The 26,432-nt window shown below is 45.9% G+C and overlaps 1 protein-coding gene across 4 annotated transcripts in view; it reads right to left on the bottom strand.

Moving 5' to 3' along the window:
• Positions 1-1,317: 1,317 nt before the first annotated feature.
• SCUBE2 (signal peptide, CUB domain and EGF like domain containing 2) overlaps positions 1,318-26,432 on the bottom strand; it is a 66,690-nt gene continuing 41,575 nt past the window's right edge. For all 4 annotated transcript variants that reach the window (XM_034995523.1, XM_034995525.1, XM_034995524.1 and 1 more), the window contains 7 exons: positions 14,765-14,935; positions 14,017-14,184; positions 13,133-13,294; positions 10,603-10,800; positions 9,371-9,523; positions 3,258-3,337; positions 1,318-2,686 (listed from right to left, as the gene is read on the bottom strand). In XM_034995523.1, coding sequence (XP_034851414.1) covers positions 2,534-2,686; positions 3,258-3,337; positions 9,371-9,523; positions 10,603-10,800; positions 13,133-13,294; positions 14,017-14,184; positions 14,765-14,935 — 1,085 coding nt within the window. In that variant the 3' untranslated portion in view covers positions 1,318-2,533. The remainder of the gene's footprint in view (positions 2,687-3,257; positions 3,338-9,370; positions 9,524-10,602; positions 10,801-13,132; positions 13,295-14,016; positions 14,185-14,764; positions 14,936-26,432) is intronic.

Here is a 26,432-nt window from a genome sequence, read left to right as displayed (position 1 = left end):
AACCAGAACTATCTTTTAACAACATAAATCAGAGCATCCCACTCCTCTGCCTCAACCCCTCTGAAAGCTTGACAACATGTTTAGAATGAAACCCGAGCCTCTCGTTCTGGATTCCAAAGCCTGATGCGCTCTGGCCCCTGTCCAGTCCCCTGGCCTCATCTCGTCCCACTGCCTTCTCACTGCACGGTGACCACCCACAGGCTGGCTCCTGCCTGTCAGCCTCTGCACTTGGCCTCCCTCTACCTGGAGCGCTCTTCCCCCTGCCTGTCCCAAGACTGGTTCCTTCTGGCCGTTTTCAGGTTGCAATGTCATTTCCCCAGAGCGGCCCTCCACGATCCGGATTCTCAAGTCGCGAGGCGGTCCTCTGGCACATTCACCTACCGCGTAACACAAGGCTAGCTGATACTTCCCGTGGTGATTTATTTGCTCATTGGCCGTCTCCTCCCTCTAAAACGTTAAGTTCCACGAGAGCAAGGACCCTGTCTGCCTTGTCACTGTGCATCCCTAGGGCCTACAACAGTGCCTGGCACAGAGGAGACGTTCAATAAATCGTTATTGGTTTAATAGGTAGCAAGAGTATAGCTACAGGCAGCCAGCCTCCCACAGTGTCTCAGGGTGGTTGGCGGGGACAGAGGGGGGGCTTGGGGGGGCCACAGCTGCTCATGCTTGTAGGAGGAGCACAGCTCTGGCGTGCGGGCCTGCTCCTGGAGGGGGCCTCACAGAGACCAGGTTTTTGCGGCCTCCTTCCAGCCCCCAACACCTTTCCATCCCTGGCCTTCTTGTGACACCCACAATGCAGAACCACACCGCCATGAACACCAAGCTACCGATGTGCTTGGGCAGGATGGCACATTCCGCTCACCCCGCCCCCACATCGGGCGGGTCACTGACTCAGGTCGTATGACCTTTGAATTTTCATTTTATGGTTAGACTCAGAAATGTAGGCAAAGTTCTGAGATGACAAATTCCAAGTGCTTATTTTGATGATTAGTTTTAAAAACGAAGATGTTTCCATTTTTGAAAAGAAATTTGGAAGTGGGTATTTAGGACCCATCCAAATAAAGAAGAAAAGTTTGATTAGGTTTTGTTTTTGTTTTGTTTTTTTAAATCAATGAGATGGATAGGTTAAAAAAAAAAAACAACAACAACTGAGGTGAAAAGTGTGCTCAACAATAATGAAAATAGTCTTTGTTTTCTTTAGAAATATTTGTCAACCATTTTTTGAGTACTTTGGTGTAGAGAGTTGTGTGTCCAGGGTTAGTTTGTCACTGAAGTAACAGAACACAGTGTCGCCAGCCCGTTCAGGGAAACGGCAGCTTGTTTGATAGGGTTCTTTTTTATTCACTGTAATGAGACTTTTGCCTGTGGATTTAAATTTGTAAAACTTAAATAATATTGAAAATTCCCGATTCTGCGGGAGGAAATGACTGTGAAGCCCCACTGTGCTGACCAAACGGTGATTCTGCAGTACCTGGAGAGCGGGATTTGTGTAGCTGCTTCTGGCGGCGGTGTGATGATTAAGAGAACAAGCCCACCCGCGATGGTGCTGCTCGTGTCCTCAGAGCTGAGTCAGCGTCTGACCTTGGACGTGGGCAAGGAAAGTAAACCTGCCAGTCTGGCCTGTGCCGGGTCCCACCTGGCCCCCGGACACCTGTGGAGGCAAGCCCACTGGACTCAGGTTTGTGAGTCAGTACTTTTCCCAACAGTAGATGATTCTCATCCAAGGAGATCACATCTGCCCTGAACTCTCCAGGCCCTAACAGCAGTGCCCAGCAGGGTGTCAGAAGGACAGCTGAAGGCACTAAAACCAGCACTGTGCATAGGCCGCCGAGCAGAAGCTCGTCGCAAGGAAGGCCGTCCCTGGAGCTACATGATTATGTCTGTGGACGTGCTTAGTTTTTATCTTTTTATTTCTAATTCTTTCTGCTTTAAGTACTTTCTTAAGTGATCACTGCTTAGAACCCAAGCTCCTGGCATGGTCACGCAGCGGGACTTAGGTCACACGGGCTGGAGAAGGCCATGGGGAAACGGAGTCCTCCCCGGTCTCAGGTGGGTGCCTGGCGCCTGGAGGACTCTCCCTCCTTCCCTCCCTCCCTTCCCCCTTTCCTGCTCTGCCTGGTCACAGCCTGGGTGCAGAGGGCTCCCTTAGGGAGGGCTGGGCAGGAAGAAGCTGAAGTTTCAGCCAAGGCAGCCCCTTCTGTGGCCTCCTCCCCACCACGGCCCCCTTGAGGAGGAGCGAGAACCAGGAAGGACAGGTGAGTCTCGCCTGAGCTGACTAGAGTCCCGCTCAGCCAGCCCTTGATGTATCCGAGACGTCTGCCCACAGCAGTGAGACTCGGGGGGCTCCCTGCCATTCTATTCTCAGTCCACATCCACAATGCTGGGAAAGAAAAACCAGGTTCAACTTACCAAAATATCTGTATTATCTATAAAAATTGAGCTCTAATGAGTCACTGCTACGGGAGGCCGCGATAGCCAACTGTGTCCCAGAGCCCACAGGCAGAGCGTGGCACCGAGGGGCTCATGGGCGGGCTCACTTGTAAGGCCTCAGGAACCTGGACACTTTGGAACGGAGCAATCGGATGAAGGATCTTGGAAACATCTCCCGGGATTCCTGGGCTGTGTACTTGAAATAGTTCTGGGGGTGGGCCAGGACGTCAAACAGAGCCTTGATCAGTTTCTTATCCTAAAAGGAACATGAGTTTTGTTACTGGGCCAAAATACTTAAACATTCCAACATTTTGCCACTGGAACTATAATGGACCCAGTTTGGGGTCCTGGGTTGGACAGTAGGTTGAGTAGCTGAGAAACACTTTGACAATACTGGAATCTGGGGAGTATTTATAGGGTTAGGGATGTGGCAAGTGTGTGGTGATTACTTACAAGTATCTAAAATTGGGTGAACTTTAGGCCTGAAGGATAAACAAGGAACCAAAGATCTTCAACTATTTGGAGAGTGAACATAGAAACACGATCTGCCACTGGCTTGGATTTATGATAAGCAAGTTTCCCACTCTTCCTTCACACATTTCCAAATGTAAAAAAATACAACTTCACTTGGCAACACTGAAGACAGCCACCTGAATTTTTTTTTTTTTTAATTAAGTCTGGTGAAGATATTAAACTGACCTCAGCCCAGAGCAGGCCCAGTGTCTGACAGGTGGCAACATGGAGCAAGAGGAAAAGCTTCCTTCAGTGGAGCCGGGAGCTCCGTGGGTGACGGGTGACTGTGGTGTCCTCCTTGGCTATGTACTCACCTTCAGTATTTCCTGATGGTTCTCAGAGGCATAGAGCCTGCCATCTCGAACTATGTCTTCAATGAGTTCCTGGTAGTCCTCTGTTGGAATAAAGGACATAATTGACATTCAGAGGTTTTTGCTCTTTCCAAATAAGCTTCTGAGGAATGCCCCTTCTGTAGCTGCTATCAGAACAATGACCACTGTGATACTGAGAAGGCTAGCAGAAGAGAACTTCCACAGACGCCCACCACCACATCCTCTCACCTACCAGCCTCTGCACCCGTCTCTTCTGTTCCATCTTCCCTCAGATGAACCCTCTGTGCATCCGGTCAAGGCCCTTCCTCCACTCTGTCCACTGGCTCCAACTTCTCTCACCAAGGCAGGGGCATTGTTGCAGTAATTCTGCCCTTTTTTTCCTACACGATGATATTTTCTCTCCCTATTGGGCCTTCCCATCAGCATGGAAACGTGCCATTATATCTCCGATCCAGAAAAAGTCCCTCTCTTGACCTCATTTCTCCCTCCAGCTCCCATTCTACATTTCTGTCCCTTTATTGCAAAACTCCTCAAAAGAATTGTCAACACTCCCTGTCTCTGGTTATTCCTCCTCCTGGATCCACTTCCTCACTCAGCTTCCAGGATACGACACTCTGGTTTTCCTCCCCCCGCACTGGTCACTCTGTCTGAGGCTCATTTGCTTTTCTTCCTCCTCTCCCTGACCTCTTACTGTAGGAGGGACCCAGGGCTCAGTGCTTGGGTCTCATCTCTTCTGTCTATGCTCACTCCTTGCTGAGCTCATCCAAGCTCATGGCTTTTCTCTCCTCTACTTTTCTCTCTTCTATCCTCCTCCCTTTCTTCTCTTTGCCCTCATATTGTGCAAAACAATTGAACTTCTTATCCACCAAGCAAGACTCTTTTTACTTTTTTTTTTTTTTTTTTTGGATGGGGGTGGGGAGAATTTGGCTGGTTGGAGAGGGAAAAAGCCATATTCATTTTCTTATCAATAATTTTTGGTCCTGACACACACATTAATGCAATGCACTTCATGTAAGCTGTCTCTGAATCTAAATCCCCACCTTTCAAGTCTAGCCTATTTCCTACAGTCATAATTCAAACCAAGCATAGGCAAAACACAATCTGTTCCAAATTCCAGGCTGAAAAGAATGTCTCTTTGTATGCATATCATGTGCAACAAAACCAAACAAATCATAAGAACATCATTGGAATTGTGTGGGAAGAGTTCTTGAAGAAGTTTCTCCTAGTCAAGTGATGGTAAAATGGAAATTCACTAGCTATTTATTAACTATTATATAGTTCTCATAATTACTTTTTTTTAAATCTATGGCATTGTTATCTTTATTTTATTTATTTTTTATTATTATGTTATGTTAGTCACCATACAGTACTTCATTAGTTTTAGATGAAGTGTTCCATGATTCATTGTTTGCGTATAACACCCAGGGCTCCATGCAGAACGTGCCCTCCTCAATACCCATCACCAGGCTGACCCATCCTCCCACCCAGTTCTCATAATTACTAATTGAATACATGTACAACCCCACTGGTACTCTATTCATGTGGTATCTTCCTTCTTATTCTTTTATTTTATTTTATTTTATTTATTTATTTATTTATTTTTAAAGATTTTATTTATTTTTTAGAGAGCCAGCGAGAGAGAAACAGCATGAGAGGGGAGAGGGTCAGAGGGAGAAGCAGGCTCCCCGCTGAGCCGGGAGCCCGATGTGGGACTCGATCCCAGGACCCCGGGATCATGACCTGAGCCGAAGGCAGACGCTTAACCATCTGAGCCACCCAGGCGCCCTTATTCTTTTATTTTAATATAAAATATGAGTAAAGGTATTTGTTGTTTATCTCAAATCCCTCTCCTACAGAGTGTCTTCCTCAGAAAACTAGCTCCTTTGGCTGACGGGTGTTCACCACCAGCAACACCAGTTGCTGTGCTGTGTTCTGGCTAAGAACGGAAGAGCTGTCTGCCGCTACACCAAATGCTTCCAGACTGCAGTCCAAAAAAATCTTAAAACGATTCTCTCCACTATTAAGAACTATTGTGTTTTGTCACTTGCTACAACTGTCATGAGAAAAGCAGCCAGGTGTTGTAGGTAAGAGCTCAGGCCCCGGAGTGCCGAAGACCTCTGCAACGCTGTCCTCCTGTGACCTCAGGCCAGTGGTCTAAGTTAATCTCTAAGCCCGAGTGGCCTTGCCTGCAGAACCAGCAAAGAATCGTGTCTACTTCATGGGCAACTGTGAGGAATGTGCCATGTCAGGGGCACTTAGCACATGCCTGGTACTCAGTACACGTACTCAGTACAGGTCAGCCATGACTGCAACTCTCCCCGTCCTGCAGGGGTCAGTGAGCCAGTCTGCAGCAACCTCACCTGCCCCCCCCTTTTTAAAGATTTATTTATTTATTTGATAGAGAGAGAGCACAAGCAGGAGTGGGGGGGGGGCGGGAAGGGGCCGAGGGAGACGGAGAGAGAGAATCCTCAGACTCCCCGCTGAGCACGGAGCCCAACATGAGGCCCAACCCCAGGACCCTGAGATCATGACCTGAGCCAAAATCAAGAGTCAGCCACTTAACTGACTGAGCTATCCAGGCACCCCAGCACCTGTCCCTTCTAAACGTGATTTCTAGTCTTCTGGACTTGGAAACCAGGTATCAAACTTGTCTGAAGTACATGTTTAAAAACAAAGATTGAGGGGGCACCTGGGTGGCTCAGTCGGTTAAGCGACTGCCTTCGGCTCAGGTCATGATCCTGGAGTCCCTGGATCGAGTCCCGCATCGGGCTCCCTGCTCGGCAGGGAGTCTGCTTCTCCCTCTGACCCTCCCCCCTCTCATGCTCTCTCTCTCTCTCTCATTCTCTCTCTCAAATAAATAAATAAAAAATCTTTTAAAAAAATAAAATAAATAAAATAAAAATAAAAACAAAGATTGAGGGGGCACCTGGGTGGCTCAGTCGGTTAAGTATCTGCCTTCAGCTCAGGTCATGATCCCAGGGTCCTGGAATCAAGCCCCTCATCGGGCTCCCTGCTCAGCGGGAAGCCTGCTTCTCCCTCTCCCACTCCCCCTGCTTGTGTTCCCTCTCTCACTGTGTCTCTCTCTGTGTCAAATAAATAAAAAGACTGAATAAGCTCTGAGTAAAGACCTGCAACAGTTTTCAACTATTTTCTTCTGTGACATGTGTAAGACACATTCTCATGGGCCTAAGCAGAGTTATGTGTAATTTCCCTGGCTCAAGCTACAACTCTTTATTTGAGAAAATGAAAAAAAAATCAAGATGTTTTTGTGTGCCACAAAGGCAGAGTTGAGAACAGCCAGGCTAAAATATGTGCGCTTTAGTGATATTTATCCTGGAGTCTCCGTGTCTTTTTTGGTTCCCTCACTGATCCCAGATAGGGGAGGCTGTTGGTTGTCCTGCTCTCGGGCAGATGGGGTGCTCTGTCTCTCTCAGCAGAGCCACGTGGGAGGCACTGGTGTCTACCTAGGAGTCTGATCCTATGAGCCCTTGTCTTGGGGGTTTGACATGGTTTCAGGCACGGAGATGATAATCCTGGCTTTTGTAACAGGTTAGAAATAAACTATGTGAACTGCTTTTATAAAATCCACAGAATATTAATCTTTCTAAAACACCTACTTTGGGCACTTGTCTGCCTAAAAGGCTTGCACAGTTCAATGGCTCCCTGTGAGATTAGGAACACCCTTCTAAGTCTGGCACTCAAGGCTCTTCACCACCTCCACACCCTTCTAATCTCATCTCTCACTGCTAAGCCCCATGCACCCTACCAACTGACCCAATCAGGCTGTTAATCAGTCCCCACACACGTCAGGTACTCTATCCTGTGGCCTATATCATTCTCTCTTCCTAATGTTCTTCTTCCCATTACAAAACAAACAACAACAACAAACAACTCATGTTCTTTGAAGACACAAATCTCTTGAGATTTTGCTGTATTCTTTCCAAAAACCCATGCAAAATGAACTGGTGCCCATTCTTCTACCATCACACAAAGCTATGTACCTGCCACATTACAGCATCTATGAGCTGTGTTTCATCACTAACCATGTGGTCTCTAGCAGCTTGCTCAATGCCTAGCACAGGAGCTGCTCACTAAGTATTTGTTGGGGTACATGGATGAATGAATAAGTTCATGAATGAACAGATGACTTGTCCCCCACTGGATTATGAGGTCTTGCAGGACAAGGTCCTGTTCATTTTGTATTCCAAGTAAATGTTTGTCAACCAAGTCCCAGACCTGGGTAGGGCCCCAGGACTCACATGGACCACCCCTTTACTTAAAAAGAAGAAAATGAAACCAGAGAAGTCATCTGATTTGCCCAAAATCACACAGCAAATTAGTAGCAGAGACAGGGCCAGAACTTGAGTCTTTCTCCTCCCTTCTCAGGATTCCATTTAATAAAAGCCACAGTCATAATTAGCTAGTATTTACTGAGCATTTACTATGTGCTAGGCACTGCACCAAGTCCTTTATGGACTATCCCATTGAACTCTCACGTTAGGTCTAATGATTATCCTCATTTACACATTAAGAAAATGAGGCTTAGATGGTGCAGCCACTCTGGAAAACAGCATGGAGTTTCCTGAAAAAGTTGAAAATAGAGCTACCCTACAACCCAGCAACTGCACTACTGGGTATTTACCCCAAAGATACAATGTAGTGATCTGAAGGAGCACCTGCACCCCAATGTTTATAGCAGCAATGTCCACAATAGCCAAGCTATTGAAAAAGCCCAGATGTCCATCGACAGATGAATGGATAAAGAAGATGTATATATAAACAATGGAATATTATGCATCCATAAAAAAAAAAAAGAAATCTTGACATTTTCAACAACATGGATGGAACTGGAGTGTATAAAGCGAAATAAATCAATCAGAGAAAGACAATTATCATATGCTCTCACTCATATGTGGAATTTTTTTTTTAAAGATTTTATTTATTTAATTGACAGAGAGAGAGACAGTGAGAGAGGGAACACAAGCAGGGGGAGCGGGAGAGGGAGAAGCAGGCTTCCCGCTGAGCAGGGAGCCCGATGTGGGACTCGATCCCAGGACCCTGGGATCATGACCTGAGCCGAAGGCAGTCGCTTAACGACTGAGCCACCCAGACGCCCCTCATATGTGGAATTTAAGAAACAAAACAGAGGATCATAGGGGAAGAGAGGGGAAAATAAAACAAGACGAAATCAGAGAGGGAGACAAACCATAAGAGACTCTTAATGATAGGAAACAAACTAAGGGCTGCTGGAGGGGAGGGGGTTAGGGGGATGGGGTAACTGGGTGATGGGCATTAAGGAGGGTACATGATATAATGAGCACTGGGTATTATATAACACTGATGAATCACAGACCTGTACCTCTGAAACTAATAATACACTATATGTTAATTGAATTTAAATTTTTCAAAAAATGTCAAAAAGAAAGAAAGAAAGAAAGAAAGAAAAGAAAGAAAGAAAGAAAGAAAAGAAAGAAAGAAAGAAAGAAAGAAAGAAAGAAAGAAAGAAAGAAAGAAAGAAAGAAAGAAAGAAAAGAAAGAAAGAAAGAAAAAGAAAGAAAATGAGGCTTAGAGATGGTAAGTAACTTACACAAAGTCACCAAAGAGATTAGGCCAGGGTTGGCCCATGTTCTTACCCACCAAGCTATGCTCACTTTTACTTATTTTCTGAAAGATCTTTTCATTCCTATAGCCAGTGTTCCCAAATGCCTGTTTAAAATTCGGCACCTGAAGGGCGCCTGGGTGGCTCAGTTGGTTGGGCGACTGCCTTCGGCTCGGGTCATGATCCTGGAGTCCCGGGATCAAGTCCCGCATCGGGCTCCCTGCTCGGCGGGGAGTCTGCTTCTCCCTCTGACCCTCCCCCCTCTCATGTGCTCTCTCTCTCATCCTCTCTCTCAAATAAATAAATAAATAAATCTTTAAAAAAAAATAAAATAAAATTCGGCACCTGTGAGTCAGCAATGTCCTTTCTCCCAATCCCACCTCCCTTTCTGAGCATGTGTACTTGTCAGCAATCCACTAGCTGGCCCGGAGGTTAGTTCACCTGAAAGCAGAGAAGCTCCCTGCGTGGGATGCAGCCTGAGCCTCACAGTGCTTACCATCGTATGTCACGTACGGGACCTGGAAGCCTCTGGCACTGTTCCCTTCATTGGACTTGAACTGAATCCACAGCTTCTTTGATCTGGAGGTGAAGGCGATGGGCCGTTCGTAGGTCTGGCAGGTTTCATATGTTGTCACGGAATTGGATGAAGCTGCCAAGGGAATTGGAGGGGGTTGGGCTTCAAGACTCATCCTGAGCAGGCAGACAACACTCATCTTTTCAAATACACCATACACAAGTTATGCTCAAGAGCTCTTCAGGCCCAGCTTTGCCATCACAGGGGCCAAAGCCCTGGAAATTGAGAGGACTGGCTGGTGACTGCAGGCCCCCAGGGCAGGCTCACTGAAAGGCCCAGGGCTAGAGAAACAGCGGGCCCCAGTGCTCCAGAGCTACCTGCTGCCCCCCAGTAAGAATCACCACCAATCCCTGATGGCTTCCTAAGACCAGGTGGGGCCCAGTGGGATGCGCTTTATGGACCTTATCTCACTTAACCCTCTGAAAACCAGAGAAGTTTGTGCAGCTGACTTCAGACTCTGTAACCACTCTCAGAGAGGCAAACGCATCGTGGCTCTGTGTGTCATTATTAGTCTCAGTGCTTTCGGAATATAAACTCGTTTATTCCTCATGATGACTCTATGAGGCAGCAACTATTATCATCCCCATTTTAACAGACAAGGAAACTGAGGGACAGAAAGATCCAGAATGTATGTCCAAGACCACAGAATTAACAAGAGGTGAAGCTGGGTTCAGATCCAGGCAATCTGGCTGCTGGGCCCACTCACTACACTGCCTGGAAGTTGTGTTGATGGCAGTGTCTCTCAATGGACCCTGGGTCATGCGCCAAGATGGGAGGAGGGTCCCTCCTGGCTGGACTATGACCTTAGCCTTGGTCAGTCCCCAAGCCCGAGTGGCTTCCCATGGTGAAGCAAGTGTGTGGGGCAGCCCTCCATGAGCTTCACTGGCTCCCTGTGATGTTGTGGAAGGGTCCCCGGTGAGCCCAAAGGGAAAGACTGGCCTGCAGAATCACTACCTCTGGGGTTCAACGAGAGGCCTCAAGGTGGGTCTTTGTCTAAATTTTGTTTCTTGGCAAATGCTATAAACTCATGTCCATCTCTGTTCTAATATGGAGGTGACACCCTAGGGTTGCTGCCCACATTTAAAGCTGGGAAGCAGGCCAGCAGGCTTCCCCACCAGCCTTAGAAGGGGGGGGGGCAGAGAGAGGGGACGCACAGGTTTTCCGCATCACCAGGTAGTCCCCACAGTCGTCTTCAATGGGCAGGAAGATCTCAGGGACCACAATCAAGATTCGGCGCTTGGGTGGTGGGTTGATGGTCCATGTACACTCGGTGTTGGCTGGATAATTGCCTGGGTAGTTTGGGGATTCAATGTATCCGGTGAAATCTCCCAGCTCCCCTCCACATCTTCTATCTGGAAGGGGAAATGGCATGAGTCATGAAGGCACAACACTGTCATCACTCCACCATGGCCACCAGCAGCTCGGCTGATGAAAACTGCTGCATCCCTGTTGCCATCAGGGCATGGGGCCTGCAGATAGCACCATCGTGGAATTAGTGTGTCCTGTAATGCCTAGCGCTCCCATGGGAGCCCAACTCCACTAACTCCCCACACAGAGCTCACCCCACTGAGTCCCCCTCTGAGTTACCATTTTCTCATTAACTTGAAGGTGATCCTGAGCAGGCCTTAGTGAAACAAAGGACAACTTTGATTTTCAGTATTTTGTTTACAAAGTCTAAGTGCCAGGGGAACCCATGACACAGAACTTCTAGGTCTGTCAAAATAGGAAGAACAGAGCTTACTGTGAATTACAGCGTATTTACCCTTTCCTAGAGACCTTGGATGATTTCGTGATAGCCATATTCTTTCTCTTTTCTTTCTGGCCAAGACCACATTTTATTTTTGGTGTGGAAGGGAATTCCAATAGGGTATCAGCCAGTTTGGGGCATGTTGGATACTCACCTCTGGCCCCAAAAGCAAGGAGTACATGCGTGCACACACACACACACACCCAGCTCACTCATATCTTCATTCATTGACTCTCCACTCACCCAACAAATGTTAGCAAAATCTCTGGGGGTTCAGAAATGAGAAAGACACAGTCTTTGCCCTCAAGGCGCTTACTGTTTAAAACTGTCAGGTGAATGTGTACAAGAGAGGATGTTGAAGGGACTTTTTCCTCTCCAATTGTAACTGGGAATTATTATTACCATTAGAAAAAATAAACAGGCTTTTCTTCTTGGAAGGGGGTCGAGTGGGGAGAGCCATGGAGCTCAGAAAACTGCCTTCAAGTCTGAAGGACCACCTGAGGATCTGTGCCATGTGGCTTCTCAGGGCCGACCAAGGGCCGGGGATGGGAGGGCAAGGAAACAGATTTCATCTGGGTATCGGGAATAATTTTCTTTCTTTTTTTTAAGGATTTTATTTATTCCTCGTTGGCAACCCTGTCGGGACCCCTCTCATTCTTGAGAGATTTTTCTGTATCTTTACTTAATAAACTTCTATTGCTTTACTCACATACAAAAAATATTTATTTATTTGAGAGAGAGAGCATGAGACGGGAGAGGGTCAGAGGGAGAAGCAGACTCCCCACTGAGCAGGGAGCCTGATCCAGGACTCGATCCTGGGACTCCGGGATCATGACCTGAGCTGAAGGCCTTCGTTCAACCAACTGAGCCACCTAGGCGCCCAGGGAAGAATTTTCCAACACTGAACCTCAATCCCAAATTCCTCCAGTGTGGGGAGACCTCCTTGCTCCCCTACACCGCTGTCTTACTGACAATAGATTAGCTGCAATTTACTTCTAACATTTCCTGGAGAATTTTACATAATGATTAAAAACCAACCGGGGCACCTGGGTGGCTCAGTTGTTAAGCGTCTGCCTTCGGCTCAGGTCATGATCCCGGGGTCCTGGGATCGAGCCCTGCATCGGGCTCCCTGCTCCACGGGAAGCCTGCTTCTCTCTCTCTCCCACTCCCCCTGCTTGTGTTCCCTCTCTCGCTGTGTCTCTCTCTGTCAAATAAATAAATAAAATCTTTAAAAAATAAAAATAAATAAAAATAAAAACCAACCAACCAGCCAACCATGCGGCAAGTCCTTGAATGATCTGCTTCCCCATTCCTATAGGATACAAATCCAAATCCTTTGTGTGGCATTCAAGGCTTCCCTCCCTGATCTGCCTCAGGTTCCCCTCAAACATTGCATGATCCAGGTCCAGGGGTCTCTTCCCAAAAAGCCTTTCACTTTTCTGAGTCTGTGTTTCCTCGCGGCTCCTGTCTCAGGTATAAAGTTCTTTGTCCTGCTCTCTCCCATGCTCTCCATCAAAACCTTCACATGCCCTCCAGAAGCCTTTCCTCATCTCTCCAGACAGAACGAATTGTTCTTTCCTCGGCAATCCCACAGCCTGTGCTATCTACAGGGCCAGGGACTTACTCTGTTTGCAGTGTCTAGCATGTAACAGGTCCTCAAACAATGTTTGCTGAACTGAAATTCTGCCCCTGGGAGGAAATGTCAGCAAGTATAGCCTATCAAGGTGCCTAGAGAAGCAGCCAGGATCAACACAGTTGAGTACCTGGGGGCCAAGCCTGGCTCTCCTTTAGCGCCAACCTGGGGCACCGGGAGCTGGGCGAACAGTGTCCTCATGGTTCTCAGTGGACGTGGGACACCTGCCCCAACCCCCCCAGCGTCAGGTGGACCCAGGCACTTTCCTCTTGGTCAAGACTGTGAAAGCCTTAGAGAGACCTACCTTTACACTGGGTTATGTTTGTGGAGCCGTCAAAGTCAGTGGTAGTATTTCCTGGGCAAGAAACACAATTATTTTTTCCAAATTCAGGTTGGTATGTTCCTGCTGGGCAGCGAATACATCGGTGAGTGGTGGTGTTGTAGAAATGTCCAGGTGAACACTGAACTGTGGGGTTGGGGGAGAGTGGAAAGAATGAAAAAAAAAAAAAAAACTATTTTCATTACCGGTCACATAAAGTTTTCACAGTTTGTGAAATAAATTTGTATGCCCAAATGAAGTACTGCTTTCCTACTAATCTAGGGCTAATCAACACTTAATTCCCTAAATAGCCAGCTTGGGTGGACTTGTGACTCATGACACTGAGAAAAATACAAAGGGAACAAAGTATGGGTGTATCTTCAAAGCGTTTACAGTGCATGCAGTCAGGCATAAATGAGCACAGCCCAGGTTTTCATGCAGAGCACGCTTGTGGGTTCTGAGCTTGCCAAACAGATGCCCGGCCTGGGATTGGGTCCCTGGGGGAGGCGGCGGTGGGGCTCTGGGGACAGGTAGGACCTATATGAGAGGGGAGCTGCAGGGAAGGGGCCTGGGATGGAGGAAGACTGGAAAGAAGGAGCCAAGAACCTATTGCACAAAACCTGCTCACCTCTCCCAGACCAGTTGGCCCCATCTGCAGGGGCCCAGGTGGCTGGGGGAGAACACATCTAGGGAGTTCCCATGCTCCCCGCAATTCCTGCAGGGGCGGATGGAGCTGGGCCCTGACCTCCTGCCACCGGGATACCACACTGGGCACCTCCGGACTGGGCTTGATAGGAGCTTTACCAGACTCCCGTGGTTCTCAAAATGGAAATTCAGTTCTGGAAAAAGACAAGCTGCCAAGTCCTCACCTCTAGTTTCACAGTCCTGGAAGGAAGTGGCTCCCTGGTGTTTAGTGGGGAGGCCTCCCCCACAGGGGAAGCAGGAAGTTCGGCCGGCCTCAGGCTGGAATGTGCCCAGGGCACAGAGCTGGCAGGGTGCAAAACCATCTGCAGAATATTCCCCAGGTTGGCACAGACCTGGGAAAAACCAATGACCCTCAATGAGCAAGGCCCCAGGGCAGACCCCTTCCCATCTCTCTGTCGATGAGCTCAGAATTTGGTCAGACCCGTGGCCCCGTGCTGACCTGGGCTCCCACCTCAGTGAGAGAAGCCCTGTCCTGCCCCACCACTGCCCCTGAGAAGATGGCATGTGAGCGCCTGATGTTTACACACAGGGCTACAAAGCACAGGGCAGAGATGGAGACCAAGGAGCCAAGTGTTAACAGCTTCCACCGTAGGCACCAGGCCTGGGTTTGCTTAAGGTTGAGGACTCCACAGTGTCCAGCCAGTGATTGCAATGCAGGAGCCCCCAGGGAGGGTCCTCTGCTCTGGAATGTATTCTATCAGCTTTTCATTTATTTGTTCAAGTGAGCATCAGCCCAGCATGTGTTGGGCACGGAGGTAGGCACTGGAGAGCCAAAGATGAAGCCAATATGGTCCCTGCCCGTAGGAAGCCCACAGTGCAATATGCACTGTTTGCACTGAAATGCTACTTACCCTCTCTGTCTAAGTAATATTGGAAACCAGAGGAGTAAGAAGGGGCAGGCAGAACCCTTACCTCCACATTCGGATACATTCCAAGCTTCTGGAGTCTTCAGGGCTCCAGGATTTTCTGGTCTTGGGCAAGGTTCGCATGTGATTTGTCCTTCCTCATTTTGGAAGGTTCCATTTGGACACAAAATGCAGCGTTCTTGTGCTCCATCATAATATGTCCCAGCCCTGCAACTGACTAGCCAAAGGGGGAAACGATCTGGTCAGTGAGGGCACAGAAGCCAAGGAAGGATGATATAAGTGCTAGAGATAAAGGTAAATAGATGGCATTGACCCCACGCTCCTCCACACAAAAACCCTGAATACAGAATGTGTACCATCTTTGGGTCTTCCGTGTATACCTCTTGCCATGATCCCTGTTGCCCACTCTTAGAGGTGTTCACATGGTCCCTAGATCATGAGCTCCTTGGAAACAGGGATCACAGTGTCCTAATTATTTTTGAGCACAAGCACTTGATGACTTTTCCTATTTCACAGGGCTGTGAGAAGGATTATAAAGTGAAAATCATTCATTGAACACAGGCCTAACACTGAAAGAACAGAGAAGAGGGTGCTATTAATTCTGGCTGATGGCATCCCTGAAGGCTTCCTAGAGGAGGCCACATTGATGTGGGACCTTAAAGGATGAATAGGATCTCTCCAAGAAGGAAAAGGGGCAGGTCATAAAAAGTCATGCATGACATATAGGAGGAGAGGGAAGAAAGGAAGGTTGGGATAGATTTTAAAAATTCTTGAATGCCAGACATTTGGGTTTTCTTCTTCAGGTGGAGGAGCCATTGAAAGAAGAGGAATATGACCAGAGCTGGGTCTCACTCTCTGGTGGCTGTGGGGAGGGTAATCTCGAGAGTCTTACCAATAAGCTCCAACACAACATGCTTCATGTTTATAATAAAGTTAATATGTTATGAAGAGTAAACCATGCTAAATGTCTCCCCAAAGAATAAACTATAAGGAAATTAATAAACTATGCCTCTGACTATATTTCTGGTGTTGTTAGTTAAATGTAGATTTACATCTTGTTTTAGAATATGAATATAAAGTAAATATGCTTAAATGGGTTCTCTAGTATCATATTCAAACATCAACATAACCATCAAAAGAGCCTTTCTAATGGCTAACATTTACTGAGTATTCACGATCTCCTATTCACCATGCCAAAAGCTTTACATACATTATCTCAATTATCCCTAAAAACAACCCTAAGGATCTAACAACTCTAAGGAGTTGGGTGCTATTATTAACTCCATTTTACAGAACAGAGACTTAAGGACGTTAAATGATTTGGCCAAGGTCCCACAGCTAGTCTATGAAATACACCTACGGTGAGAATCAAGAGCTTTGAGTTTAAGGGGGAGAGAGGTCTCTAGCAAAAGTGCGGACTGAATCATAATTCAAGACTTTGCCAAGGATTCTTTCTGTGGCGTTAGGGGAGTCTGACTAGAATAAACACATTTTCTCTCATACTTAAGCTGCTGAGGAATAGAAATCAAAATATCACATGATAAAATTAGCTATTATATCTTTTTAATGTCTGTGAGGGGAAATACCTGTTTTCACGCTATCTGATGAATGCAATCTGCATATACACTTTCAGGGTTAAACATGGCAAAGTTCTCTATTACTATTAATAAAAATGTCTTTTCATTATTCATTTCATAATCTAAAAAAAACCCCAAAACAAGGTTTTTTTTCTAAATCATAATAAGCTAAAATATGCCACATTTCAAATACTAGGTCTACAATTAAACATAATCAATCCATAAATTCTACTCTAAAATCTAAATTTTAATACTTTTTTAGGTTGTTTGGATTGTCTCTTTAATATTCAGGTATCATTTTTATTTAATTTTATCATATTAAAAAAATTACAAGTGAACCAAACTCTTGCTTTCTCGGCAACCAACATAATGAGTCTGACGCCTAGACCTGTGGCAGACAAGAGTCTAAAATTCCGGACCTAGTCTCTAAATGCAGCCTCCCTGGATAGTGTTTTCCCTGATGACTCTGGTTTCAGCTCATCTCCCATGAAAAGCTGGGCTGAATTATGTACTACGAATTTGTGTCTTCTTATCCCGTGTCCCACCTGACTATCCTAGGGCCCGCAGGCCAGGAGGGAGAGAATAACTCCTTCCTGGCTCTAAGGAGTCAACTGTCGTGGAGGCTGGCAGACAGTAAATAAAACCGAGGCTGTCCGGAGCCCCTCTAGCCAAGCCATTTCCATTTTTGTAAAATTCAATTGCCTAACGGGAAAACGCCAGATGATGGCAATGATTTCAAAGCCTCACTAACCATAACTTAGAGTCAGATCAGCATGGTCGTAGTTCCTCTGGTGGAAAACAGGTCCCTTCCGCAGGCACACAAGAAAAGCTCTGGTTCTCCCTGGAAAGCCTAACTGGATGGGCTCCCTCAGCTCCAGGTGTCCGCTCGCGTCCTTAGAACTATTTACACCCCCAGAGCCTTTTCGAGGTTACATTTTGAGAAGCTTCACAATGTCCCACATCTGCTGCAATTTTCCAACCGGGCAAAGGGCTGAGAAATGCCCCTCGGGCCAGCCTGCAGAAGGGAGGGTACCAGTTCTTTTTTTCTCCCCGTGAAAGGCCTGCTTCACATAAACAAACTCATACTGTCGCTCACAGTTTCCATTTTCCTTCCAGAAAGACCTACAGAAATAATTCCTGCCAAGCACTTTCCAAATTAATTTGTTTCTTTCACAAGGTGAAAATGAGCTAAACAGCAAAGAGTGATTCTGAAGACATGCCTGAAAACTGTTTTGCAAATGTGCTGAAGATCTGGCCTGAAGAGACCTCAATCACACGTTCCAGTTGGTTCTCTTTTCTCCTTGAGCAGCCAGCTTGTTTTGCTGCCCCAGACAAAGAAGTCAATTGCCCCCAGAATACTTCAGGATCACAGCAAAGCTTTTGTGTGTCTTCAGCGACCATTAAAATCCCATTCTCAAATCCTACACAGCTGTTTTCTCCCCCTCTTAAAAAAAAAAAAATACAAGAAAGCTTTTCTGATGCAAACGAGAGAGACCAGCAGGGACCAGGATTAATGGGGACAAAGAGACCTGAAGGCTCACCCTCTTTTCAACAGGATGGCCTTTGAGTATTTCAGGCTATGGACAAACACTATGGTCTCTCTGTGGTGAAGATGGTGAACCTAATAAAAGAGGTCACTCTCTAGCATCTGTTTCCTTAAGAGTCACGCGTTGACTTCTGAAGGAAAGCCACAAGCAGCCCCCGCGGATTCCCAGGGTGTTCAGGGGCTGCTGCTTTGTCACAGTTCAGAGGCTAGAACCACACAGTGGCCTTGGGATCCTGGTTCGAAACCCTTTTAAATGAGTGTTTCAGGATAACAGGAGAGAGCACCCCCCTGGCTCAGAGGTTGAGCTGTCACACCTGTTCAGGTCTTGGTGTGTGTTCAGGTTTGCTATTCGAAAATCTTCTTAGAGTTGGGACAGTGGACTTGACGCCTTCCTGGATGGGCTCCCCAGTGCGTGCTATATTCTCGTCATGTCTGGTTAACGGGGGCTGAGATGTCACTTCCTTTAGAGTGCCTCTTTTGCCCTCAGTTTAAATATTTCCCCGAAGATTTGCCCCTTGCCCTCTTTTCTCTTAATGTGGGTGGCTATCCTTGGGATGTCACCTGTTGTCCCTGTGAAAATTCATTAATTCAGTTAAATATTTAGCACTAATTATGTGCGGAGTATTGTTCTAAATGGAGCTGGGGCTATAGCACAGAAGACAGACATGGTCCTGCCCTCAAGGGACTCTCATTCTAGTGGAGAATATGGACAATAAATATATAGTAGAATGTTACCTAGAGGGAAGTACGGTGAAGAAAAGTGAAACAGGGTAAGAAGGGAAGACAAAGGGTGGGGGTGGAGTTCGTGTGTTTGCGGTCTCAGAAGAGTGGCCAGGCTTTCCTCTCTGAGCAGAGATCAGACTGAAATTAGGGAAATGGCCTTGCAATGGTATTGCCTGTTAGCAAAAAAAAAAAAAAAAAAGCCAGTGTAGCAGGAACAGAGTGAAAGGGCCAGGGTGATAGGAGAGGAATTCTAAAAAGCAAGCAAGGGCCAGATGATGTAGGTTCTTGAAGGTCATGGCAAGGAAAGTAGACCTTACTCTAAGTGTGTTGGAGGTTTTGTGTAGGGGAATGGCATGGTCTGACTTCTGTTTCTAATAGACCTTCTGGCTGCGATGTGGAGAACGCAGTGAGTCAGGCAAGGGTAGGAAACAACTCAGAGGCTGTCACAAGACTGGGCCCAGGATGCTGGTGGTTTGGAATAGAGCAGTAATGATGGAGGAAGACAAAACTACTTAGAGTCAGAATATAATCTGAAGGCAGATGTGACAAAATTTGCTGATGGACTGGGTGAGGAGTATGACAGAATGAGAGGGTCAAGAATGCGAGATTTTCCATTTGAGCAACAAGGTAAGTAGAGGTGCTGTTTACTGTGATGAGGGAGAAGTAGGTTTTACTTGAGAGGGAAGGAGGAGGATAAAATATATTGTTTAGACACGCTGAGTTAAAGATGCCTGTTGGCCAGGCAAATGCTGGTATTGAGAAGGCATTGGTTTTACGGGTGGTCTCCAAGGTCAAATATTACACCTTGGGGGTTTACGAAATGATCCACTGGGTATGGGCAAAGCCTTTTCACATCTATGCCTATTAATTTTTACCTAAAAATTAGACACAAAGAAAGGTTCACGGGCTCAGTGTATGGTATGAGATAGGTCCCTCAGCCGGTCCGCATCTCCATGAGTCATAGACATAACACGTGAGGACACAAAGTCTCCAAGGAAAGAGAAGGACAGGCATTCCACAGCTCTGGGGGTGGGAAGGTGCTGACAGCTTTGCTTCCTTTCAATGTATTGAGAATCGCAGTTTGGTTGAATAGATTTCCTGATTATATTAACCATCTTCAACCAAACTAACTGGCACAAAATAGACAGCAACTTCAAGCAAGCCTGCAAAAACCCTGGCCTGAAACTACAAGCAACAATGCAAGCCCCGGGTCAGGGACAGAGAAGAGCCGTGCGGACGCAACTTTTACTCCAGGACTAGTTCTTTGTCAAATATCCTGACACTGAAACAGAAATCAGATCTGACAAGAGCTGAGCCAAAAGACTAGCAATGAACAAAAAGGCTATTTGAAAGATAGATTTACAACCACTACTGTTAGCAATGGACCTTGCCAGAGGATAAATGTGGTACCTAAAGATGCTAGCCAGTTATTTTAAAATTTTTATTTAATATGTACCGCCTTCTGTTATGATGTACATAATATATTAGCCAATAGAACAAGTATGTAGTTTTGAAATAAGTAAATGTTCCTAAATTCAAAAATATTTTACTTTCAGTGTGTGTGTGTGTGTGATGAAGAACATTCAACACATTCTGGGATAGAAAAGTCCAGAATTCAAAATAGACATCAGAGCTGGAGAGGGCAGTTTGAGAGTCACCAGCGCACGATGGTGTTTAAAGCTCCGGCAGTGGATGAGATCAGGTAGGAGAGCGTGAAGGACTGAGCCCCGGGGGTACCTGGTGTTGAGAGATGAAAAATTAGGGGAGAATCAACATAGAAAATGAAAAGGGAGCAGCCAGTGAGGTAGAAGGAGAACCAGAAGAGTGTGGTGTCTGAAATCCAGGAGAAGAGGGTGTTTCTGGGGGGAGGGAGGCGTCCCCAGTATCTGAATGAGAGTTGGCAACTGGATTTGATCACATAAATCTTGGGAAAAGCAGATTCAGTAGAGACGCTGGGAACAAAAACTCCAGACCAGCTGGAGTTGAAGAGAAAATGGGAGGGGAGGAAGCAAAGACAGCAAGTTTAGACAATTCTTTTAAGGAGTTTTGCTCTACAGGGGGGGTCAGAGAAATGAGGCAGTGTCTGGAGACAAACATGAAGTCAAAGGAGGGTTTGTTTGTTTTTTAAGACAGGAGATAGGTTGGTGTGCGGTTGGCAATGATACAGCAGAGAGGAAGAATGCTGAGATGAGGGGACTGAGGGGACAACAACAGGAGCAATGTTCTTGAGAAAGGGAAAGCAAATGGGCTTGGTCGGAGCATGGGCTGTTCATCCATTTTAACAGGAAGCAGGTCAGAGTATGTGTGGACAGATGCAGGATAGGAGGGCTGGTCTACACATGATAAGATAAAGTCATTTTCCTAGATTCTCAGAAACCCGTGGACATCACTGCCTGGAAGTCTTGTTGCAACGCAAATTCAACGTGCTCAAGGCGAATGCTTCCCTTCCTTTCCCTGCCCAGTCCTTCCTATCCCTCTGACTTTGCTTTTTATAAACAGCATCTCTGCTCCCCCAGTCACCAAGCCTCCAACCCTTGCAATCCAGCCCGTAGTTATTATTCCAGACCTTTCCTCCCTGCCCCATCAGTCAGCCAGTTGCAGCATTCTGCAGCTATGTTCCTTTGGTCCATCAGCTAATCTCCATAATCTCCATCCCCGTGGCACCAGGGTGCTTTGAGTCTCACCATCTCTAATCTAGATTTCTGTGATACCCTTCCAACGACTTCCCTTGCCTCTGTTCCTCCCTGCCTCAGCCCGGGCGCAGCCTACCGTCAGACTCACGTTCCTAAAATGTTTCTCGGACTGCTTCCCTCTCTGACTCCAAAGTCTCCTTGACTTGACTCCCTGCACTCCTCTTGGTGTCTTTGACTCAGAACTCAGTCTTTTTTTTTTTTTTTTTAAAGATTTTTTGTTTATTTATTTATTTGACAGAGAGAGAGAAACAGCATGAGAGGGGATAGGGTCAGTGGGAGAAGCAGGCTCCCCGCCGAGCAGGGAGCCCGATGCGGGACTCGATCCCGGGACTCCAGGATCATGACCTGAGCCGAAGGCAGTCGCTTAACCAACTGAGCCACCCAGGCGCCCCTAGAACTCAGTCTTTAGTCTCCTTTCCTGCATCTGAATTTTCTTTCTTCCTCGGGCTCCTTGAAGAGCCTATTTTTTCCTGCTTTTCCTATAAATCTTTTCTGATTATTTCTTCCTCAATGATCACATTCATCCAACCATTCAACCAACCCACAGGCTTTTTCTCCATGCCTCCTGCATATGAAACAGGGCTGGGTGAGATGAGGGACATGTGGGAAGCAAGGGATGGATCAGAGGCCAAGTCAGAAACCTCTGAGCTCACCCCAACTCTTTCCTCTTCTCAGTCCCCAATCCAATTTATCACCAAATGCTGCTCACATTTCCTTCTAAACATGTCTAGAATCCATTGCTTCTTTTCTAGTCCATCTAGTGCCTTCATGTCCTCAATATCTCTCATGCAAAGCATTCAAAACCTCCCAAGGTGGGTTTTCTGCCTCTGGTCCTGACAATCAATCCAGTAAAAGAAATTTTGCTAGAATACAAATACGACATGGGCATTCCCTGAATAAACCCTCTAATGGCACCCTGTCACCTCGATATACAGCCACGGCTCCTTAGCAGCATACTCAAGGTCTCTCATGACCTACCGTGCTTTTCCCACGAGCCAAGCTACCCACCACATCCCACCTTGTGGGTTTAGTGATACTGAGGTATCCATCACCCCTGTGCGCATCTTGCTCAGTCTCATTCCCCAAGGTTCCTCCTCTGCCTGAATACTTCTTTCCACTGACACTCCATCTGTGCATCTCTCAAAACTCAGCTTAGGCTTCTTCTCTTTGGGAAGGCTTCTCTAACTCTTCCCTGGGAGGACCAAGTGTGACTTGAGGGATGGTGTCTTATTTATCCAGGCCTCCTCAGCACCCGCCGCAGGGCTGGCCCATGGAGGGTTCTCCATATGAGAGCTATCGGAGTTAGATAATTGCATGGCACAGGCTGTTCCCAGAAGTGAAAGCATTCCCACTGAGAGAGTTCGGGACACGGGCTCTTGAGACGGGTCTGGATCGGAAACCCTGGCACTGCCACTTACTTGCTGGGTGACGCTGGGAAAAGTCTTTACCTCCCTATGCCTTAGTTTCCTGATCTGTAAAAAAGGGATGATGCAAAACAGACTTATAAGGATCAAATGAGATAATATATGTAAAGTGCTTAGCACAGTGTTAAACACACTGTAAGTGCTCAATAAATGTCAAAATTTTACTAAATTATGTGTTGTGGGGTTTTTTTGGTTTTTTTTAGAGAGAGAGGAAGAGAGTGAGTGGGGGGGTGGGGGACAGAGGGCGAGGGAGAGAGAATCTTACGCATGCTCCATGCCCAGCATGGAGCCCAACGCAGGGCTTGATCTCATGACCCTGAGATCATGACCTGAGCCGAAATCAAGAGTCAGACACTTAACTGACTGAGCCACCCAGGCATCCCCTAAATCATGTTTTTTAAACTCTTTTAATCAAAAGAATTTCCTACCAAGTCTGTGTGATAAGTATTGGTCTAATATTGGTCTATATTGCTAGTACAGACTTTAGATTTTCCATGATTTAAAACAGAAAAGAAAATTTCTGCCTGTTCAGTTGCAAATAATTTCTCAATTCTGAAAAAATTAAGAAGAAAATGCCTGGCTCATTCCTGCCTCAGGCCATTTGCACCTGCTGATCTCGCCACAGCCAGAACACCCTCTGCCCCCATCAGAGCTTTACAAGGTCAGCTCCTTCTCACTTAGATCAAATGTCACCTGCTCTGAAAGCCTTCCTAAACACCTGTGGAAAGTAATCCCTCCTCCCCTCGGTCCTTCTCTGTATTTTTATCTTCGTAGTACTTATAACTTCTGAAATTACCTTTTTCTTTACTTTTTAATTGTCCATGTCCTTCTGTAAGAAAGTGAACTTCATAAGAGTAAGCTCCTCACCCATTATGTTCTCACTGCTTCATCCCAAGTTCAGAGTGGCACAGAGTGATATCTGAATATATACTGGTTGAATTAATTTTTCTCAACACTGCAGAGGAAAGCTACTGCTCTTGAAAGTTGAATTAAACCTTCCCAGTCTCTCTCAAGAACCCAGGCACAAAATACTTCCCAGTTTGCCAGTTGCCTGGATTGTGTCTTCTAAAAATTTCAGCAAGTTTTAAGAATAATCTAATACTAAAATATATATTTAGGCAAGTATATTCCTTAAATAATTCATCCTTTATGAAGGGATAAATAGCTATGAAAGATATATAGAAACCCATGTAATCATTAATTTTTCTTTAGGTATAAAAGACTTTATGAATTAACTATGGAGCTTAAGGAATTTGTTCCTCAGAGAAAATAATCACTATTTTTTTTTTTGCCATCTTGCTAGAATTGATCACAGATGGTACAAAGCTCACCTGCAGCAGGCTGTCCCCAAAGTCCTTACATGCCAAATGAATGAGACTTTTCTATGCAAAAATGACTATAATAAAGAAAGTGTTGGGACACCTGGGTAGCTCAGTCGGTTGGACGTCTGCCTTCGGCTCAGGTCATGATCCCAGGGTCCTGGGATTGAGTCCCGCATTGGGCTCCCTGCTCAGTGGGGATCCTGCTTCTCCCTCTGCCTCTGCCTCTCTCTCTCTCTCTATCTCTCATGAATAAATAAATAAAATCTTTAAAAAAAAAAGTGTTTAATTGGTCAGAAGTGATTATGTTCTTTGATGACTTGGGACTTTAAAATTTATTTTTTAAGTGATATTGGAAAAATAAACAATTCAGTGGAAAAATAGGCAGAGAATGTGGATATTCTCAGAAGAAATCCAAATGGCCACAGGCTTATGACAGCATACTGTTTTACTAAATAATCTAAGAAAAACAAGTTAACATTTGACTATCATTTTTGCTTAGATTTGCAAAAATTAAAAATATCAATGATAAACAACCCATGTTAGCAATGATGTGGGACAATGACCACTCAGCTACAAGGTTGGAGGGAATCTGTGGAGGCATGGTCTTTTTGGAAGAGAATTTGGCAGTGTCTATTAAAGTTTTAAGTCTGCATGTCTTTGACCCAATAAGTGGACTTCTACGACATTTCAAACATGTTGGCCACGTGCGCAAAAAAAGAATCTTTGTGCAGCATTGTTTGTAGTTAAAAAATTAGGAAGGTTCACCAACAGGGGTATGGTTAATAAATACTGGTATCTTAGAACAAATACAGACTAGGAAGCTTTAAAAGAAATAAGGTAATTCCTCTATTAGCACAGATGGGTGCTCATGATCTACTCTATCATTAGAAACAACCCAGCACTATTCAAATTGTATTGATATATATTTTTTAAGGTGGGTGGAAGGGCCGAGGGAGAATCCCAAGCAGGCTCCAGGCCCAGTGTGGAGCCCAGTACAGGGCTCGATCTCACAACCCTGAGATCATGACCTGAACTGAAATCAAGGGTCAGACACTTAACCGACTGGGCCACCCAGGCGCCCCATATATTGATATATGTTTTTAAAATATGTTTTTTTCATACATAAGCCGATAGCTGTCAAAGTTATGCTTTTTTTTTTTTTTTAAGATTTTATTTATTTATTTGACAGAGAGAGACATAGCGAGAGCAGGAACACAAGCAGGGGGAGTGGGAGAGGGAGAAGCAGGCTCCCCGCAGAGCAGGGAGCCTGATGCGGGACTCGATCCCAGGACCCTGGGATCATGACCTGAGCTGAAGGCAGATGCTTAACGACTGAGCCACCCAGGCGCCCTCAAAGTTATTCTTTTAAGGCCTAAGTCAGAAACCCTGTTGCCCCTCTACTCAAACTTTTCACTGGCTTTGTTTCTCACTCATATTCAGAGTCAAGAGTCCTCACCCGGCTTGCCATTCCTACGTGATCTGGCCCCTGGCTACTGCTCTGACCTCCTCCCTCTCCCCTCTCCTGCAGCTATCCTTCTGGCCTTCTTCCCCTTGCCTCAGGGTTTTGGGTACTTGCTGCATCCTTCAGCTGGGACTCTGTCCAAATGACTCTGCAACAACCACAGTCTCCGACCATAGTCTACATTTGCTGGGGGGGGAGGGGGGGTAGTATGTTCCTCCTCAGCCATCCCCCTCCCCTGCCACATTCTATTCCCCTGCCCTGCTTACCCTTCACATACCCTTACCACCACTGACTACACGATATACTTCCTTCTTTATTGGTTTGTGATCTGGCTCCCTCCTCCTAAGATTTTTACCTTTTTATTTCATTACTGCATTCCCAGCACCTGGAATAGTACCTAGCACACCATAGGTGCTCAATAAATATTTGTTGAATGGAAATAAAATTTCATTTTTATATGTGCATGAAAACCGATGTAGAAAAATACATAGCAACCCACTGATTCTTCCCGAAAGAGTAAGATAACTTTTACCCTTACTATATACGTTTCTGTACCACTGGAAACGTACACTATTTCGGTACCTGGAAATGAAGTAAAAAATATTTTAAAGGAAAAATGTAATGGTTCCATCTGCCCTTCCAGCAACTCCAAATGCTTTTGGGGGCTCCTTTTGACTGACACTGAAAATAATTTTCAAAAAGAACTATCCTAGGCATGTCTCCACTGTATGCACCACCCAGAACTCAAAAAATACCAGTAAACTTGGTCTTTATGAAGTTCTAAGACCAGCAAATAGTCCAGGAATATAAGGAACATGACACACTCTCCACTCCAGCACACTCACTCCCTAGCCCACACCATGTGTCCTCTGGGTAAAAAGCCTTTCTTTCTTTCCTTTCTTTTTCTTTCTTTCTTTCTTTCTTTCTTTCTTTCTTTCTTTCTTTCTTTCTTTCTTTCTTTCTTTCT

This window comes from Mirounga leonina, unplaced genomic scaffold (assembly GCF_011800145.1).
Source record: "Mirounga leonina isolate KUSES-001 unplaced genomic scaffold, KU_Mleo_1.0 Mir_92, whole genome shotgun sequence".
Taxonomy (NCBI): domain Eukaryota; kingdom Metazoa; phylum Chordata; class Mammalia; order Carnivora; family Phocidae; genus Mirounga; species Mirounga leonina.
This window is presented reverse-complemented; position numbering and strand designations above follow the sequence as displayed.